We start from the raw sequence: 21,708 nt of genomic DNA on the forward strand, positions 1-21,708 counted from the left end.
CCTCCGGTCACAGCCAGCGCCTGACCCGCATGGTGGCTGACTACATGGGGTCCTACAGCGGGCTTGACAGCGATGCCCCTGTTGATCCCATGGAGTATTGGGTCAAGCGCCTGGAGATCTGGAGCGAGCTGGCGCAGTACGCCCTGGAAGTGCTGTCCTGCCCCCCTTCCAGCGTGCTGTCCGAGCGCTGCTTCAGTGCAGCTGGTGGCGTGGTCACCGAGAAACACTCACGTCTGTCTCACAAGTCTGTGGACAGACTGACGTTTCTCAAGATGAACCAGGCGTGGGTGGAAGGCGAGTTCCTGGCCCCTGTTGTCGGCGAGAGGGGGACATGAACTGGCTGCCGGAACTTAGAACCATCGTTAATGTGCCTTACCACCCTTTACCACCTCCTGGCTCCTGCTCACTAAGCCAGCCTGGTTCACTTTGACTATTACGTCGCCTGCAGCCACACATTTTACAACTACAGTGGGCTGCTGTGTACTGCCCTTCTGCTGTCTGTCTGTGTTTCCCACTGCCAGGGTACACAGATTTACATTCTGCTGCCACTCTGCCACCAGCTATTACATCAAAAATAGCTATATATCTGTGTAATTTGTTTTACAAACAAAACCAAAAAACCATAAAAAAAAAGGTTTAATTTTTCTGAGGTGCCCGGGTTGAAAACTGTGTTGTCCCAGTTGTGTATTGGACACGATGTGGGCTGCACGACCGCTGTCTGGGACCTCCTGCCTGCTGTGTTTATTTACAGCCCTGGTATCACCGCTAGGTACCAGGGCTATTATGTCACGCTGCCTGCCTCATTGACTGCCTGCTGCCACACACTCATCCTCCTCCTCCTGCTGCTGAATTTACCTCCTGCTGTCTGTGTGTTTCCACTGCCAGGGAGCACATACAATGGCGCTTCCAACATGCGTGCGCCACCAGCTATTTGTTACGCTCAAAAATAGCTGCATTTCTTTAAAAAAAAAATTGAAAAGAGAAATAAGTGAAGAAGAAGAAGACGATATAGAAAAAGAAGGAGAAGAAGAAGAAGGAGAAGAAGATGAAGAAGAAGGAGAAGAAGAAGAAGATGAAGAAGAAGAAGAAGATGAAGAAGAAGAAGAAGATGAAGAAGATGAAGAAGATCAAGAAGAAGAAGAAGAAGAAGAAGAAGAAGATGAATAAGATGAAGAAGATCAAGAAGAAGAAGATCAAGAAGAAGAAGATGAAGAAGAAGAAGAAGAAGAAGATGATGGAGAAGATGAAGAAGATGAAGAAGATGGAGAAGATGGAGAAGATGAAGAAGAAGAAGAAGAAGATGAAGAAGAAGAAGATGATGATGAAGAAGAAGATGAAGAAGATGAAGAAGAAGAAGAAGATGAAGAAGATGAAGAAGAAGAAGAAGAAGATGATGATGAAGAAGATGAAGAAGAAGATGAAGAAGAAAAAGAAGAAGAAGAAGACAATGAAGAAGAAGAAGATATAGAAGAAGATATAGAAGAAGATATAGAAGAAGAAGAAGAAGAAGAAGATATAGAAGATAAAGAAGAAGAAGAAGTATATACAGTACTGAACAAAATTCTGGACACAACTTCTCTTTCCACTTTTTTTTTTAAAGGAACATCCCCACATAATCACTTGCTGTTGTTACTTGGAAAAAAAGATGTTTCTTGCATCATTCACCCTCAAAACAAGTGTTGGAAGCTATTTAAGGCCAATTCGAATAGTCAGCTCGAATAATGAGCTTGAATACCGACTCGAATAGTGAGCTCGAAGTCCGAGGTCGAATCGAATAGTAAAAATTATTCGACTCGAATATTCGACTGACCTCGAATAATTTACTATTCGAATTCGACCAAACTCGAATTTTAAAAAGGGGTATTTGAGCACCACTATTGCTCTGTGACATAGCATATTCCAGGCTGTAAAGCTTAGAAGATTTTAACTTGCAAGCTGGAAGATTGTTTATGTACTGGTTACAAGAAGCCAAAACATTCTTTGTTAATGTCAAGGTTAGACTGCACAGTATGTGTAAGACAGAATGCTGGTTTAAAATTAACATTACTGCAATAATTATTACACACGGATATTATTAATCTAAATATTAATGATCAATACAGTCCTTCTAAAGAAAGAAATAGTTATTGTTAAACCCTATATAAAGAATGTATTACTTTGAATTACATGTAAACTGCATTCTGCCAGTGATATAGACAGTGAAACTTTTATAAGGTTATTTTAATTTGCAAGCTAGAAGATGTTTACATGCTTGAAGGCCGTTACAGCCAGCAAGAAAAGATAAGTTTCCCAGACAGAGAAAGTCAAAATATGAAAGATATAAAATATAAAACAAGGGTTTTTCCCAATTAGTTAAAGACGATTCAATGAAATCAACATTATTAATACTGTTTGTTATTTGTTATGAAATGCTGACCTCTGCCGGTGGACATTATATTTATTTTATAAGAAAGACAAAAATATAGACATTGATTTTATATTATTAAGATTTAATATGCAATTATTTCTTTTATGATTGTTTTAAGAAGAATTATATAATAAGCATTATATTTAAATAAGTATATTAGAAGCCCTGTATGTTTAATAAGCCTTAAATTGCTGAAGGCTCTTGCAGGTCTGTTTTAGTGTCAATCTGACCTGGGAAAGTACCAAGACATTCCAACATAATTAACAGGGAACACTTTATCAGAAATGCGTCATGAATGACATTGTTTAGTCTCCATGTCTGGGTCAGCCAACAGACAAGATGGCTGTTGACGTCCATTTTTAATTACGTGCGTCAGAAATGACCTAAACAAAATGTCAAGCACTCCAAATGACGTTAATTCCCACAAGATAAAGTAATTAAGAATTTATAAACAATAATATTGTGACTTAAGAAAATCAAAACATGATAAAGCATTGACGCACAAAAGCTTTAGCCAATCAGAGCCTGGGATTCAGGGAAAGTCCAGATTAGGCAGCCATATTGCCTCCAACCCCTATAAAGGTAGAAGCTGAAAGCTCATAGTTTGCAGAAGCCCAACAATCTCCTGAGAAGACACATGAGGTAGAAGCTACCTTCCCACAAGTGGTTCTAGATGCTGAAGAGATGACAGAGAAGGGGTAATATGCTTAATATTCTGGTGATTTACTTTATTAATTTTTCAGCATTAAGTTTTATTAAGATGTTAGCAAGAAGTTTTTTAGAAGCTATTTTTTATGCTATTTCTTTAACAAGATTACTACAAGTTTTACACAGCTACTACATACACAGCTATTGATACAGATGAGACTACTTTTGATCTTATTCTACATAACACAACCGTTCTATTCTTTTTGAATGTACTTAGAAGATTGATGATCATTTGGCTATAAAGCCTTGATAAGATGGAATACTGTTATAAGGAAACGCTACTTGGAACTGTTCATATTTTGTATATATGCTGTATGATAAGCAAATACAATTTTTTATATAAAATCATATACTGAGTGCTCTGATTCATTTCAAGGTATACCGTCAATCTATAATTACTGTTATAGAGGGTTCAGACCCCACTATGCCGGATTTATATGATAGCAACGCTTTAAGGGCTGGACCTTTACTGAGTTGGCAATCATGAAAAAGGCAAGAACCGCTCGGGTTTTTGACACACGGAGACTGGGACATTGGCGGGGAGCGGAGCGGTCGGTGTGAGACAGTCGGCTGCAAGGGGCTGGAGAAAGCCCCAGGTGAGTAAAGCTAATTTTAGTGAATTTGCCTAATAACTCCTTTAAGGCCCTGTTCACACTGCACGCGTTGCCGTCCGGATTTTGGCAATGCGTGCAGTAGGCAGACACGCACGACATCAGAAAGTGCGTAGACTGCACTGTCTGATATTCACACTGCATGCATTCTGGACCAGTGCGGTCCTGGAACGCATGCTGCACGCATTTTAAACAAAACGCGAGGGATCAGCCACGCAACGCATAGATACGCAGATGGCGTGCATTTGTACGCGTTGCATTCCGAACGCACGGCCATCCACGTTTCATGATGTGAACGTGGCCCTAGTCCAGGTCTGGGAGGTGATCCCTCAGGAGACCATCCGCAACCTCATCAGGAGCTTGCCCAGGCATTGTAGGGAGGTCATACAGGCGCATAGAGGCCACACACACTACCGCGCCTCATTTTGTGTTGTTTTACAGACATTACATCCAAGTTGGATAACCCTGTAGAGGTTTTTTTTACCACTTTAATTTTGAGTGTGACATCATGGGTTGATACATTTGATTTCCATTGATAATTTTTGAGTGATTTTGATGTCAGCATGTTCAACTACTGTATGTAAAGAACAAAGTATTTAATAATAATATTTCAATCATTCAGATCTAGGATGTCTTATTTTTGCATTCCCTTTATTTTTTTTGAGCAGAGTTTGTTGTCTTTTTTTCATTAAAGAATACATATATAGTTTAAATGCAAAAGGCATCAAATAAAAGTACTTGTAATATATTATAGCATTTCATTTTTTTCTATGACAGTTATTATCTGATTTTTATTTCTTCAAAGTTGTTTGTTTAGTCAGTCTAGTGTCAAATAAATTATACTTACTAAATAAGGCCATACACTTACCAGTTTGTTTTTGTTTTACTTGATTCCCAGCCAATTCAATCACTTTGATGGAATTTGCCAGTTATCTTTTTGCCTCAACATAAATTATCAATTTATTCTTCTGAGATTATTTGATCAAAAGTGTGTTTGCACAGGTTGAAAAATCTTCGCTGAGCACGCGGAGCAGGAGCAGTGGAGCAGGATCAATGCCCTATAGTATTGCACTGATCCAGCAGTATAATGCTTCCTGGTTCTATTAATGCATGGTAGGTATCTGCTCAAATCTTTTGAAATTGAGTTTGCCGAGAAAGGAAGGACTCAATTAGTATTCATTTGAATTTTAATCAGACAGGGATCAATTCATTTGGCATATTGGATCCTAATTGACCCATGTATATGACCAAGGTGGCCATATACAATCACACTTTTGATCGATAAACTGGTAAAGCAGGGTACAGGGGTGGGAACAGCAGATATGTAAAAAAAATTTAGGAAATAAAATAATACAAAGGAAAAAAAGAGTTATAGCACAGAGAAAATGGTATTGGGGTGGACTGGGGCACTTACATGTAATGGGTTGTTTAATTCACCTTTAACATTTTCCATTTGCTCTCTAGCAGGAGAATAGAATACATTTTACAGTATTAAATCAAACTACCTTCTGCTCCAATGGATACCAGCTTCACTCCTTTGCTGGCAATGTAGTCCAAAGCTTTATTGACATTCGCAATCTTATGAAAACGCATCTTTCCTCTATCTGGTTTTGGCAACCTCTCCCCTGTGGAAAAGACATGCGTTATAATGAAAAATGGTTGTGGACAGACTATTCTAGATTCATTTCACAATGTGCCTAGTGTGAAAGGACCCATCAGTCAAAGTCATTTAAAAAAAGGCTGTGAATATCCACTCTGGGATACTTAAAGAGGATCTGTAAAACTAAAAACATCCCCTGGAGTGTACATACCTCGGGTGGAAGAAGCCTCTGGATCCTAATGAGGCTGCACCCATTCACCTCTGTCCTCAGTTCCGGCCCTGGCAGGCAGCCCCGGAATGGCGGAGAGGTAAATATTTACCTACCGCGATCAAGCGCAGGCGCAGTAGCAGCTTTCGGCTCGACCTCAGGCAGAAAAAGCCGAGCCCGATCAGGTCCGCTGTCTACCCAGGTGCAGACTTGTGTCTGCACAGTAGAGTGGACCCGATTGGGCTCAGCTATTTCTGCCTGAGACCGAGCGGAAAGCCGCTACTGCGCTGGAGCCGGGGAAGGTAAATATTGCAGGCACAGCAGTGCCTGCGCGGCTGTGGTTTCGGGGGAGCCAACGCTGGATCTTTGAGGCTTGGGAGGATGGGGGAAGCCTCATTAGGATCCAGAGGCTTCCTTTACCCGAGGCGAGTATCCCCCGGGGGGTTCTTTTTTTTACAGGTCTTCTTTAAACCTACACCTTGTTTATGGATATTTAATTCTGACACAATGTAAATTTAACTACAACTGGTTCATATGCTACTGCAACGATTGCACACACGTACCACTATGAACCCATCTGTCAATGACGGCTGAGTTCTATGTACCAATCAGGAGCCAGTTTCAATGGTTCCTGATCAAGTGAGCTGATCACAGGGCCAGAATAGTAAAAAAAAAATGCTCCAGTCTTTAAAGTGTACCTGAAAATAAAAGCATTTTTATGTACCTGGGGCTTCCTCCAGCCCTCTTTAGGGGGTTGGCTCCCTTGCTGTCCTCCCAGGCCGCTTCAATTCTTTGCTAGACGACCCGGTAAATCCTCCAGTCAACATCAGTCAAGGCCTTCATGGCTGGGAGCATTGTGTGCCTAGGCAGTGGATCATGACTGGTCAAATGTACACAAGGCAGCTAACGGCCAGGATGTGGGCTGGAGGAAGCCCCGGGTAAGAATAAATGCTTTTATTTTTTCATCTCAGGTTTCCTTTAAGGGGGATGTGCAGCTTATTACTGAGGTGGTTAGTAATGAAATGTGCTTGCACTTTTGTTTTTGGGTTTTATTTTAAAATACAAGTATGTAATGTTATCAGGGCTTTAGTAAAGATATGATAAGTTTAGAGACTGCTGGAAAGTTTCAAACCATCACTACTTCTGGGTTCACTGTTGCTTCACCTTTTTTATAGGGAAAGCTCATGGGACTGATTGTGGTCTGTGCAGGGCAGGGCCGGATTTACCATAAGGCACTGTAGGCACATGCTTAAAGGCGCCTGACGATGGAAAGGCGGCTCACTCACCTCCCTAATTGCCTCCCTCCCTCCTTCCCCATACAGAGTCTTGATGAGAGAGTAAATGAGGGGTTACTCCCCCTGCTCTCTGCATTCCACTGCCGAGATCTCCCTTCAGTCAGGGGCACCTCTAGCTACTTAAAGAGAAACTCCGACCAAGAATTGAACTTTATCCCAATCAGTAGCTGATACCCACTTTTACATGAGAAAAATAATGATTTTCACAAACAGACCATCAGGGGGCGCTGTATGACTGATTTTGTGCTGAAACCCCTCCCACAAGAGGCTCTGGTACCGTACGGTACTCTGGGCAAACTGTCACAATGTAACAATGTTCAGACAGGAAATAGCTGTCTGTTAAAGCCAGACCAGCTAGAAACAGCTCCATAATCTGCCCACAGTAACAATGTCACCATGTAATACAAGTCAGAATGTGAATCTGGGAGAGGAAAGATTTTACAATGAGCAAACACTGACTAAATCATGTATACATAATTATTGTAAAAAATGAAGCACTTTTTTTATTACATTATTTTCACTGGAGTTCCTCTTTAATACTGAGGTCTCCCTAGCTACCTAATACTAAGGGGCACCTCTAGCTACTTAATATCAAGGGTACTTCTGGCTACCTAATACTAAGGGGCACCTTTAGCTACTTAATATCAAGGGCACTTCTGGCTACATAATAGTAAGGGGCAAGGGATGTAAGGGAGAAATGACAGCTGGGACAGCCAGCACACTTGCAGTACAGGTTGGCGAGGGTTTGTAGGTTCATGGAGGGTGAAGTTTATGGTGCCAGGACATCTGTGCCTATAGGCTCCTGGGATGTAAATCCAGCCCTGGTGCAGGGATTGTTTCAGAGAGATCAAAAGACGTACAGGCTAGCAATGTGACTGTTTCTATTGGGATGGCAAATAACACACTACTTCTAAGGCCTGGTTCACATTGCACAAAAACCGTAGCGTTAAGCGGAACGTAGAAGCGTATCTGTGGACGGATGCAATACATTTTAATGGGAAAGTTCACATTGGTATTTTAAAACGGATCCGCTTCCTACGTTCCGCTAAACTGATGGGACGTTCCCGACCTGTACCATTTTCAAGGAACTGACACGGACCTGAACGCTGAACATATGCAATGTATCTCAATGGAAAATGGACAATACTGATTCCATTGGCTAGAAAATGTACCTGAATCGTACCAAAAGATCACTTCCTGTTTTGATTCTCTCTACTTCCGGGGCACAGATCAATGCACACCACGCCAGACACAGCAGGTTCCAGGCTGTCTGTCTGCTGCATAGGCACACTGCAACATAGGCCCAGCAACATAGGCCCATTGCAAGCCACATCACCCATCCAGAACTTCAACTCAATAGATAAAAACAACTACTGAAACCATCCCCCTCTCCAACCCCACCCTGGCCAACCCTTTTCCCTTCCCCATTGTCCATTTTCCATACATTTTTGTTCATACTGTACCGGAACAGAACGTATGCGAAATGGTTGTAAAACGTGAATGACACGTATGAAAACGTATCGAACGGAACGGAGAACGGATCCGTTTTGTCGGATCCGTCCCGGATCAGGTACAATGTGAACCGGGGCTAACAGTGCTGCTTCTGGTGGGTTGGGTAAGGAGGCAGACAATGCAATTTTATGGTTGGTCGGGCACTGTTGTGGCTAAAGAACCAACATGAAGGATTTTTAGGCAATGTCAAGGGTCTGTTGTACACATGGTAGATTCTCAGCCACACCAATCCTTAAAGGAAACCTGTAGTGAGAGGAATACAAAGGCTGCCATTTTCATTCTCTGAAAAATAATGCCAGTTGCCTGACTTCTGTGCTGTGAGCATGCAGATCAGATGCTTTTGCTGGACTCCACTGGCTGTATGCTTATTTCAGATGTGTGACTCAAAACCAACTAAGCCAAAAGCTCAGCAAGACAGCCAGGCAACTGGCATTGTTTATAAGGGAATAAAGATGGCAGCCTCCGTATTCCTCTCACTTTAGTTTCCCTTTAATGACTGTCTCCATTTACTTTAATCAAGAATATATACCTACAGGGAGTGCAGAATTATTAGGCAAATGAGTATTTTGACCACATCATCCTCTTTATGCATGTTGTCTTACTCCAAGCTGTATAGGCTCAAAAGCCTACTACCAATTAAGCATATTAGGTGATGTGCATCTCTGTAATGAGAAGGGGTGTGGTCTAATGACATCAACACCCTATATCAGGTGTGCATAATTATTAGGCAACTTCCTTTCCTTTGGAAAAATGGGTCAAAAGAAGGACTTGACAGGCTCAGAAAAGTCAAAAATAGTGAGATATCTTGCAGAGGGATGCAGCACTCTTAAAATTGCAAAGCTTCTGAAGCGTGATCATCGAACAATCAAGCGTTTCATTCAAAATAGTCAACAGAGTCGCAAGAAGCGTGTGGAAAAACCAAGGCACAAAATAACTGCCCATGAACTGAGAAAAGTCAAGCATGCAGCTGCCAAGATGCCACTTGCCACCAGTTTGGCCATATTTCAGAGCTGCAACATCACTGGAGTGCCCAAAAGCACAAGGTGTGCAATACTCAGAGACATGGCCAAGGTAAGAAAGGCTGAAAGACGACCACCACTGAACAAGACACACAAGCTGAAACGTCAAGACTGGGCCAAGAAATATCTAGAGACTGATTTTTCTAAGGTTTTATGGACTGATGAAATGAGAGTGAGACTTGATGGGCCAGATGGATGGGCCCGTGGCTGGATTGGTAAAGGGCAGAGAGCTCCAGTCCGACTCAGACGCCAGCAAGGTGGAGGTGGAGTACTGGTTTGGGCTGGTATCATCAAATATGAGCTTGTGGGGCCTTTTCCGGTTGAGGATGGAGTCAAGCTCAACTCCCAGTCCTACTGCCAGTTTCTGGAAGACACCTTCTTCAAGCAGTGGTACAGGAAGAAGTCTGCATCTTTCAAGAAAAACATGATTTTCATGCAGGACAATGCTCCATCACACGCGTCCAAGTACTCCACAGCGTGGCTGGCAAGAAAGGGTATAAAAGAAGAAAAACTAATGACATGGCCTCCTTGTTCACCTGATCTGAACCCCATTGAGAACCTGTGGTCCATCATAAAATGTGAGATTTACAAGGAGGGAAAACAGTACACCTCTCTGAACAGTGTCTGGGAGGCTGTGGTTGCTGCTGCACGCAATGTTGATGGTGAACAGATCAAAACACTGACAGAATCCATGGATGGCAGGCTTTTGAGTGTCCTTGCAAAGAAAGGTGGCTATATTGGTCACTGATTTGTTTTTGTTTTGTTTTTGAATGTCAGAAATGTATATTTTTGAATGTTGAGATGTTATATTGGTTTCATTGGTAAAAATAAATAATTGAAATAGGTATATATTTGTTTTTTGTTAAGTTGCCTAATAATTATGCACAGTAATAGTCACCTGCACACACAGATATCCCCCTAAAATAGCTAAAACTGAAAACAAACTAAAAACTACTTTCAAAAATATTCAGCTTTGATATTAATGAGTTTTTTTGGGTTCATTGAGAACATGGTTGTTGTTCAATAATAAAATTATTCCTCAAAAATACAACTTGCCTAATAATTCTGCACTCTCTGTACTTTATTTGGTAGTAATACAAATACAAATGTGTGGGTACTGTTGGTACTGCTTGCAATGCGGCTGTTTATTATAATGAACAGCATACCTGAAATAACTTCAAGAAGAAGCATTAACTTTAGCCCATTCCGGAAATCCTCTTCAATGTTCTCGATTTCTGTGCCCGCTTTCCGTAAATGTGAATTGCACCATGCTGTAAATGTCTGTATGAATACAAACAAAATAGCCCAATTTCACTAAATAGCATCAAGGCAACCAGTCATAAAATAATAGCAACAACTCAAAGAATGTGAATGGAACAATGGGCCCGATCCAATCCACTTCCTCTCCTAGGTGATATTTTCACATTTATCAATAAATTGCCTTTTAACCACTTCCCTACCACGCTATTTTGTGCTGATCTGTGCTGCGTGGGCTCTCCAGCCCACAGCACAGATCAGGTTGCAGCCAGGCCGATCAGACTTCCCCCCTTTTTTCCCCACTAGGGGGATGTCCTGCTGGGGGGGTCTGATCGCCGCCGGCTGCTTGCGCTTGCGGGGGGGGGGGCTCTTCAAAGCCCCCCTCCGCAGCGCTTCCTGGCCTCCTTCCCCTTCCCTCCCTCTCCCTCCCCCTGTGAGCGGCGCAGGACGGATTTCCGTGCTGCGCCTGATGGGATAGGCTTTAGCCTATCAGATGCCGGTGATCCCCGGCCAATCAGAGGCCGGGGATCACCGATCTCCTCTACGGCGCTGCTGCGCAGCAGCGCCGTATACATGTAAACACCGGGGAAGGTCTTCCCCGTGTGTTTACATTTACCCTGCGAGCCGCCGATCGGCTCGCAGGGTGTTCACAGAGACACCCTCCGTGAGCTGACATGGAACGGCCGCTCATACGAGCGGCCGTTTCCATGGAATACACTTCAGGATTCAGGGGCGTGTATATACGCTCCGAGAATCCGGAAGTGGTTAAGTCACCAGCAAACACGAAAATAATCAAACTAATCTTGACAGTACTCTTTCACTTACTTGTTGATACTGTTTCAATAGCAGAAGGCTGAAAATTATTTTAAAACAGAAGATTACTAATTATTTCCTAGGAGAAAAAGTAGATTGAATGGTGTCTAATGTTTGTTGCTAATAACACCCATTTGGAGCCTGAATTATTTTTAAAGCAAACAGAAAATAAACTTCTGAGATAAGTTGCTGCATCTGTAGGAGTAATCCTAAATAGAACTTTGAATCTCCTGTTCCAAGTTTGGGTTTCAGGGCTGAAAAATATCAGTTTGAAGTCTGAGCTGCTGTCCATTAAGTTCCTACACAGGGGTGATGCCCTACTGAACTTTTAATAACTAGTATATGGAGTCTGCCATATTGATTTACCTTTAAACAAAACCAGCTTCCTGGCAGCCTGCTGATCTATTTGGCTGCAGAAGTGTCTGAATCACACCAGAAACAAGCATGCAGCTAATCTTTTCAGATCTGACAATGTCAGAAACACCTGATCTGCTGCATGCTTGTTCAGGGTCTATGGCAAAAAGTATCAGAGACAGAGGTTCAGCAGGATAGCCAGGCAACTGGTATTGCTGAAAATAAAATAAATATGGCAGCCTCCATATCCCCTTCATTTCAGGTGTCCTTTAACATATTATGGTTTTCTCCTTTTTTTCACTGTTAATGTTTTTAATGATTTGTACAGAAGCAGAAAACTCTCCATATCAAAATGCAAAAAGAGGTATGCATGTGCATTAATAAGAACAATCATATTTAGGCCAGAGAGTACATTGATCAAAAAAAATTGAGGTAACAAATAGTTTGAGACTGGAGTGCATGGAGCCACAGACTGACAGAGGAGTGGGCCCACCAGCACAGGTGAGACTCTACTCTACCAAAGACTCTGCAGGGGTCCAGGGGAACACAGTTACGTTAGGAGGTGATTGGGGGAGGGGGCTTGGGGTCCAGCAGCTGGAACAGGACCCTGGGGGAATTTTGGCTGCAACAATGGGCTCTTAATCCTGCTTTTTGGTCAGGGAGGTGTCTGTTGGGGGCCCTTCGTTTAATTTTGCCCAGGGGCCCCAATGTTACTAGAACCAGCCCTGGCTATATATTGGTATGTAGCCCCACCCTCCCACTGATGCTGTTTATCATGCAGCATTCTGGGAGACAAGCTATGTTTTTGTGCTGGCCGTGGCTTGCTTGGTAACAGAACATTCTGCAGAGATTGCTTGATAGTACTAATAATAAAGTAAATTGCGATGAGGAAAGATATTACAATGGGCAAACACTGACAAAATAATGTATAAATAAATATTGTAAAATAAATAAGCAATTACGGTAATTTTGTTTAAAAAAAAGAAAATAAGCAATTTTATTATTTCTATCAAGTGTCCATAGCAGTGTCAAATGCAAATTCACTATCTGCACAATAATTACAGACATACAGGGGGATGACTAGATATCACTGGGCCCCCTGCGAAACTTTGGATGCCCCCCTCGCTTTCTGCACAGGTAAACTGAGAACCAATGTTACTCAATTGGTTAGTGCACACTTGAATGTGTTTTCCCCATGCAGATAAAAACATATCATATATCAACATATGATATCAGTTATCACGGTTTTGTGAATGAAGCCCATGGCGTGCAGAAAACGCATACAAAAAACTGACAGACAGTGTGCTCCCAGCCTCAGCTTATTACACTCACTCTGTCCATTTCTGATGGAGCAGAACTGGCTCTGCAGACTTCTCCAGCATCACTACAGTACACAGCACTTGGGGAGGGGTAGAGAGGTTGTGTGTGTTGGGCGCTGTACACAAGATCCTGCTGCACACTGAATAGGGACTGTCTACAAATCTTTGTCTATGAAACTTTGTAGGATTTCTTATCAGTGGCTGAGCAGATGCAGTCATTAGAACAATTGTGCAGAGAGCAGGAAGTTTTTTCTCTCCATGCCCTTACTTGTCAGTCTCTCAGGACAGGGAAAAAAAACGTCTCCCCCCACGGGGCCCCCTGCGGCTCCTGGCTCCCCCTGTGGCTGCATCCCTTGCAGGGTCTATTGTTACCCTCCTGCAGAAATAGGACAGAAGTCTGTCATGTCATAATAGCAATGCTGTTGTAACATTTCTGATGCCACAGACATATCTGAACAGGGGTTTATGGTCCATGGATAGTAACAGCGTGTGCACTGGTCAGTGTAGTGTGGACCAAGCCTTAATATATGACTATGCCAAGGCCATTGTAAATCCAAAATGGAAGTGTCTTCCTCTTTTGGTGGGCAGGTCCACACACATTATTCCCATATGCAGTGAGAAATTAGCAAGGTCACCTATTACACTGAAACCTGACTGCAGAAACATGTTGTGCTTAGGGCAGTCAAGGCAGTGATGCTGTAACTGTTTGTAGGTTTAAAGACAGGAGTTTTGAATCAGAATGATACAATTTATTGGTTAACTTAGAGAAGAATACAGAGTGAGCTTTTGGCTTATAAAAAGCCTTCGTCTGACTGGTTTAACCCCCTTGGCGGTATGAAAAATACCGCCAGGGGGCAGCGCAGCAGTTTTTTTTTAATTATTTTTTTTTTAAATCATGTAGCGAGCCGAGGGCTCGCTACATGATAGCCGCTGCTCAGCGGCATCCCCCCAGCCCCGCCGATCGCCTCCGGCGATAGGCGATCAGGAAATCCCGTTCAAAGAACGGGATTTCCTGGAGGGCTTCCCCCGTCGCCATGGTGACGGGGCGGAATGACGTCACCGACGTCAGCGACGTTGGGACGTCATTGGGAGACCCGATCCACCCCTCGGCGCTGCCTGGCACTGATTGGCCAGGCAGCGCTCGGGGTCTGGGGGGGGGCGCGCGCCGCACCGGATAGCGGCGATCGGGCGCGCGGCGGCGGCGATCGGGGTGCTGGCGCAGCTAGCAAAGTGCTAGCTGCGTCCAGCAAAAAAAAAATTAAGTAAATCGGCCCAGCAGGGCCTGAGCGGCACCCTCCGGCGGCTTACCCCGTGTCACACGCGGGGTTACCGCTAAGGAGGTTAAAAAGGAACTGTAGCCAAAATAACATAATGAACAAGTCTGAACAGGTCTAAGTGCATCCTGTGTTTAACATAGAATCAGGCCTCATGTTTGTTGTGGTCCGTCCTGTGATATGGATCATTATAGCTCATAGCGTGAACTGAGCCTACGGTAATTCTTTCTCCTTTTAAAAAGGAAAGGCTTCACTTAAAAGAAATATAGAAAGTCAGACTCATAGACCACATGCGCCCTGAAAATGTCCATAAAGGCTTATTAATAGACAGCCAAGCCCAAGCTGAGTGTATTACTCAGAGCGTTAAAACTACAAGACTGCATGCAGCCTTTATCCAGCAGGATTTACTGTACTACATACTTAGTTACAGGAGCTCTTCCAGCACTGTGTATCAGGGGAGCTGCCCTTCTTCACAGGGATGTAATGCACAGGCAAGCAAGTGTCATTTAATACATGCAAAAGGTCTCATTTAATGTTTAGATTAGATGGGAGCCATGGCCGCATAGGGGTACTATTTTGGCTGGGAACGCGTAGAATCAGCCGCGTTCCCCAGCCTGACGGGTCCTGACGGCGAAACCGGAAGTGGCCGCCGGCGGGACCCGGAGCATCAGAGCGACTCGTCGTGGGCACCGATCAGCTGCAGGGGGCTGAGGTAAGCCCCAGGTGAGTAAGACTAAATTTATTTTTTTCACTTAAGTGCCTCTTTAATGGGTTTCTGAACTGACATGAGACATGATGAGATAAACGTAGGTACATATAGTACTAGTCCTATTTAAAAAAAAAATGTCTTCAAAAGTAACCTTAAGTGACATGTGACATGATGAGATAAACATGTGTATGTACAGTGGCAAGCACAGGGGCGGTTGACCCATGCCGCTAAGTGACGAATTTGCATCAGGGGGCATGGGCCCTGGGGCAGCATTCCGCCCACCACCTCCCCTCGTCGCTCCATGTCACTGTCTGAGCTGGCGGCTGCTTGCTGTATTAGAGTTCCCGACGGCCCCCTATCCTCCGTGTGAGCCTCGTCATAACAGCGCGTCCAACAGCTGCTGTGAAGAGGCAGAAGCATGACAGTGGCTTCCTGTAGCGGCGATGTATACTAATACCGGAAGTGGCCGCCAACTCAGATGGTAACACGGAGCGGTGGCCGTGGTGGGAGGGGGACGAGTGACCGGGCCCAGTGGCGTAGCTAAGGAGCTGTGGGCCCCGATGCAAGTTTTACAATGGGGCCCCCCAAGCACTCTATACATAGCAATTGATACGGTGCACCAAAACCTGCCAATGGCAACTACAGAGTCAGAGGTGCAAGGAAGAGATGGGAAACAGTTTGTTAATGATTACCACTATTCAAAGTATCTATAGAAGTGATTATTATGAGCACAGGACTAATAGAGAGCTAATAATGTAGTTGAGGGAGGGCCCTTCGGGCCCATCTAGCCCAAGGGCCCCGATGCGGTCGCTACCGCTGCACCCCCTATTGCTACGCCCCTGACCGGGCCAACTATACTGTCTATACTGGGGCCAACTATACTATCTATACTGAGGAAAATATTCTACCTATACTGGGGGAAACTATACTATCTATACTGGGGCAACAATACTAGATAACTATACTGGGACAACTATACTAGCAAACTATACTGGGAGCAACTATACTACCTATACTGGGGGAGGGGCAACTATGCTACCTATACTGGGGCAATTATACTATCTATACTGGGGGCAACTATACTAGCTTGAGATGTGATGGTATTTTATCCTGGATATGTCCATCAGTAAAGAAGAACGGTATGTTCCCATCTGCAATGCCAAACTCCTACAGATGGGAAATATGGCAATTGTAAAAAAAAAAAAAAAGTTTGTGCAGTAAATAATCCTTACCATAAAATATTTTCCGTTATCAAGTATTAAAAAAAAGACCGTAATCTCTGCAACTGCTAAACCAAACCGGGAAAACACCTTTGGTATATATCTTAAAGACATATTTTCCAAAATGCAGGAAAATGTGAGATATTTCTCATTAAGAGAAAGTCCTATTTTTACCTGCACCATGAACAGCTCTAAACTGGAAAAATTGGAAAAGAAGACACTGATCCTACCATTACTCTGAGAACCAACTGGTGTCAACAACTTTTCTTCCTAGCAGAAAACAAATATAACTAGTATGGATAGGTTTAGTGCATAGGCAAGCATGAGATCACCGAGATCGCACTTTCACTTTCTTCCAGCAGAGCATTCTGTAGGTTGCTGGAGGCTACTGCCTAGTCCAACATTTGTGGCTAGATGGCTGCCCTGCAAAATAAATAATTATGGATATGCTACAGTAAACTACAGCAATTAATCATATTAGATTTCTGAAGGTTGACAAGAGAATGATGAATTTTGCTTAGCTAGTATGAGCTACTGGACTGTCTGTCTTTTTAAAGTAATCCTGTTACAAAAACATGCTTTGCCGTTTAAGAGTTCAGTGTAAGTGCCTCCTTGCTTCCTTAAATTCCTCAGTGTTTATGAAAATGGCTGTGATGGTCATAAATGCTATAATCCTTGATCTTTTTACACTTTTTGCCTCTGTATGGTCATTCGTTAATAATTTTAGTACCAATTGAAGCATGCATTAACTTACTGTGGGTATCCTGAAACAGATTTGCTTTAAATAAACCTGTTTTTGTTGAAATGATGGTACATATTTGTAAACAGGGGCGTAACTACAAATCACTGCCCCCCCCCCCCCCCCTGCAAAACTTTGGATGCCTCCACCCCCTCGCTTTCTGCACAGGTAAACTGAGAGCCAGTGTTATTCAATTGGCTAGTGCACACTTGAATGTGTTCCCCATGCAGATAAAAACTGACAGCAGTGAAGCACTGGGAGTATTTTCACTATCAATTACATTAGCATCTGTGGTAAAACATGCATGTTTTCACACATACAGACACACATGGTGTGCCCCCAGCCTCAGCTTTATATTACACTCACTCTGTCCATCACTGATCCAGCAAAACTGGCTCTGCAGACTCCTCCAGCATCACTACCGTACACAGCACTTGATGGGGGGGTAGAGAGGTTGGGGGCTGGGCATTGTACACAAGACCCTGCTGCATACTGAATAGGGACTGTCTACAAATCTTTGTCTGCAAAACTTTTTATGATTCCTTATCAGTGGCTGAGCAGATGCAGTCATTAGAACAATTGTACAGAGAGCAGAAAACTTTCTCTCTGTGCCCTTAGTTTTTCAGTCCCTCAGGACAGGGAAATGAAACTTCTCCTCACATGGGGCCCCTTGCGGCTTCTAGGCCCCCCCTGCAGCTGCATCCCTTGAAGGGTCTATTGTTACGCTCCTGTTTGTAAAGAAAAAATAATGTAATGTTTGACCACCATTCCCTCCCTCCCTAAAAAATGTAAGTTGAGCAAGTCCTTAGTAGATCAGTACTACCCTTTGCTACCAACTGCACCATCTTTCTGTGGGTAGGTAATGATAAGAACTGAATTTCCTCACTCTAACTCCTACTTCTTTTGCATGCAGCCTAACTTGGTCAATGGTATCCAGGACCACAGGAAGAAGTACCAGACATGGAAGGAGGCGCTGCAGTCCTGACTGTAATGAAGATCAGACCGGTGCTGCTCCCTATAGCCTTGGCTATTATGTAATGTTAGGTTGCATGAGGGGAAAAGCGTTCTGGCAAAGACTGGACCTCATCTTCTATACCTATTGAGACCCAACACTGTAGGGTTTAAACTCCACAGGGCAATGCTGAGCAGGTCAACATTAGCCAAACTCAGTATTTGTCTTTTCTTTGGGGATTGGGGGGCAGGGGGGTTATATACATGCCGCTCTAGAGAATTAGAAAAACTGAAACATTACTATGATTGGCTATTTTAGAACTAATCTGGTAGACTGAAACATCTGTCTTTTTGACATCACATCCCATTATTTGGATGTTCATATTAAGGATTGGTGGCTTGGTTGTTCTCTCTGCCTGCTAAAGGCAGCATGTTGATAGACAATTTCCTTTATGCACAGACGTCCATCTACATCAATGGCGAAAACATTTGCAGCTGGCGCTAGGCTCTATAGCATTGCCATCATGCAACTGCAGCAGTTTTCAAATGGATTTAATTACATTCTGTTACAGCAAATGTTGAGGAAATCATAGGCCAATATCAAGTTATACAGGAGATTGTTTTCATGCTTAACATATTTTATAAGATTTTATTCCACCAGCAGCTGTTTTTGAACTTGCTGTCAAGCTCATCTGTAAACTCAACTCAAAAGTGCAGAGGTTAAAAAGTGACAGATAAAAATAAGTTGACAACAAATCATATTTAGTATTGGATTTAAGTAAATTGTATCTTTCAGTTTTGTTATACCCATGTTTACACACAAATTCTACCAATCTTGCTTTGAGTCATTTGTAGCCATATGGGGAAATTCATATTGATGTTTCTGTGGTAACAGCAGTAGCAAGGCAGGTTAGGTTTGAGATAAGTTTGAGATAATTGGAGGGTCACAGTTGTAATTAGGGTCAGATAACAAGTTGGGGTTCGTTTTTCAGGCAAAGTGACAAATGTTACTTGAACACATCAGCTCTGCAGGTAATGTCATCTTCATGCGCGTAATTATGGGGCCCCTTAGCAAAATTTTGTTTACTACCCCTCAAAAATGATTCACTCTTGTGTGCCCTCACCTCCCCCACACACGCCAATTTTAGGCAGCCAGAGGTGCCCCCCAGTATCGGTTACCAGAGGTACACCTCGGTTTTGGATAGCCCAGGTATCCCCTGTATAGGTAGCCAGAGGAGCACTCCAGTATAGGTAGCTAGAGGGGCTTCCAAGTATAAGATAGCATCTGCCAGTATAGGTAGCCAAAAATAGTCCCCCCACTATAGTTAGCCCCCAGTAGAGGTAGTCAAATGCAGCACCCTCAGTATACTGTAGGTAGCCACAGGGGCACTCCAGTGTAAGAAGTAGCCTCCACAGTATAAGAAGCCCCCGATATAGGAATCCAGACCTATGCCCCAGTATTGGTAGCCAAAGAGCCCCCCAATATAAGTATTCTGGTAGCCTGCCCCCCAACATATGTAATCACCAGTATAGGTAGCCAGTGATGACCCCCCATAAGTAGTCCCCCCAGTATAGGTTAGCCACAGGGGCCTCATATAGTTATCCAGAAGTAGCCCCTCCCTAATATACATAAAAAGGACGCCTCCAGTATAGGTAGCCAAATGCGACACCTCCTCCTCTGGGGACACCTCCAGTATAGGTAGCCAACTGAGTGGGAGGGAGACAGCGTGTCTCAGAGTACAGCCGCTGCCCATCCGCTCACCCGCCGGGACTAATAGGTATTTATGGCTGCTTGCAGGGCCCAGGGGAGAAGAGGGGCAATAGCGTGGGGGGGGGGGGGGGAAGCTTTGCGCTGGGGGGCCCCCAATGCTATAGTTTGCACCAGGGCCACAGGGCCCCTTAAACCGGACCCGCCTATACAGTGGCTGCCTTTGTGAGTATAAACTCTTATACACCTTACTACTACCATTTGCTTCTTGAATGCACTACACTATTTTGGGCTCTCTGTGTTCCTTTTTTTCTCCTCCTGCAAGTACAGCAGTAGTGGAGGTCATGTGACTTGAGAAATGTTGTGGTTTTTGGCAATTTGTTTTTTTAACACTCCTAACCACTGATAATTTCCTGCTGGGGAAGAGCAAGGGAGATGGAGGAGAGTAAGATGGAAGAGGACTTTAATATAGGTAATGTTTGAGTGCTCATTATACTGACTAGGTAATGTCTTCTTGCACTGCTCTAATAGTCAGTATCTTGACATTTATCACTATCTAATTTAGGATTATGACACTGACCAGTTAACATCTTATTTATCGTTCTCGTGGAAGGATTCAAGTCTGCCAAGCTATTTGGGCACCACTCTTGCACCAGATGCCAGGGTTTAGACATACATGCACCAGACTTCACACTAGTATGCACCCTAATCCTCACGCATATGGCATTTAATGACGCTATATGACGCTGTTGGAAGGTCATCAGAAAACCAGGTGATCCTTATCCTGTACTCTGTGATCATCCATTTATCGCCTGGCTTGCTATCTTGAGATTTTCAGTTCCAGAGTATTTCTTATTATAATTTAGTAGGTCAGGGCACTCTTATCTATCCAGGTAAAAATAACGGTCAGCGGTTACTCTGACTTTGATACCATGCAGCCAAAAGACACACCAGGAAATTTGTGAAAAGATCTACTCAGGGGCCGTTCACACTGCACGCGTTGCAGTCCGTATTTCGGCAACGCGTGCAGGAGGCAGACATGCATGACATCAGAAAGTGAATAGACTGCACTGTCTGATTTTCAAACTGCATGCGTTCCGGGCCAGTGCGGCTTGGGAACGCATGCTGCACGCATTTTTCCCCAAAATGCGCGGCTGACCCATTCACTGCGGATGGCGTGCGTTCGTATGCGTTGCGTTCAGAACGCACGTTTTTCCTCCATGCGCAGATCATGTCCTCTAGTCCTTTGAGAAGGCCTAGGGACAAAAGGCTCATCCGCCAAGCTATTATATTGCCCTCCGATGTATTTATACATGTTAATTAGATCCCCTCTAAGGCGTCTTTTCTCTAGACTAAATAAACCCAGTTCATCTAACCTTTCTTGGTAAGTGAGACCTTCCATCCCACGTATCAATTTTGTTGCTCATCTCTGCACCTGCTCTAAAACTGCAATATCTTTTTTGTAATGTGGTGCCCAGAACTGAATGCCATATTCCAGATGTGGCCTTACTGGAGAGTTAAACAGGGGCAATATTATGCTAGCATCTCGAGTTTTTATTTCCCTTTTAATGCATCCCAAAATTTTGTTAGCTTTAGCTGCAGCGGCTTGGCATTGAGTACGATTATTTAACTTGTTGTCGATGAGTACTCCTAAGTCCTTCTCCAAGTTTGATGTCCCCAACTGTATCCCATTTATTTTGTATGGTGCTAGACCATTGGTACGACCAAAATGCATGACTTTACATTTTTCAACATTGAATTTCATCTGCCATGTATGTGCCCATATAGCCATCCTATCCAGATGCTGTTGCAATATGACAGACCGTTAACAGGTTAACAGACCGTTTTTGCCCTTCATTAATTAAATAATTAAACTGAACCTAGCATAGTGGCAACATCCTACAGTTCTGTTTCCTATACTGACGGCAGTTCAATTTACTGGACAGTTTGCTGTCCAGGCTCCTCCCTATCCTCTATAATAATCTCCCTGTGTCGCTGCGCCCA

General features: G+C 43.5%; 1 protein-coding gene across 1 annotated transcript in view; it reads right to left on the bottom strand.

The window, feature by feature from the left end:
• ACTN2 (actinin alpha 2) overlaps positions 1-21,708 on the bottom strand; it is a 108,250-nt gene that overhangs the window by 72,597 nt on the left and 13,945 nt on the right. Inside the window, exons 2-3 of the mRNA XM_068232256.1 lie at positions 10,527-10,641; positions 5,232-5,351 (exon numbers count right to left, since the gene is read on the bottom strand). Of these exons, the coding sequence (XP_068088357.1) occupies positions 5,232-5,351; positions 10,527-10,641 (235 nt within the window). The remainder of the gene's footprint in view (positions 1-5,231; positions 5,352-10,526; positions 10,642-21,708) is intronic.

This window comes from Hyperolius riggenbachi, chromosome 4 (assembly GCF_040937935.1).
Source record: "Hyperolius riggenbachi isolate aHypRig1 chromosome 4, aHypRig1.pri, whole genome shotgun sequence".
Taxonomy (NCBI): Eukaryota; Metazoa; Chordata; class Amphibia; order Anura; family Hyperoliidae; genus Hyperolius; species Hyperolius riggenbachi.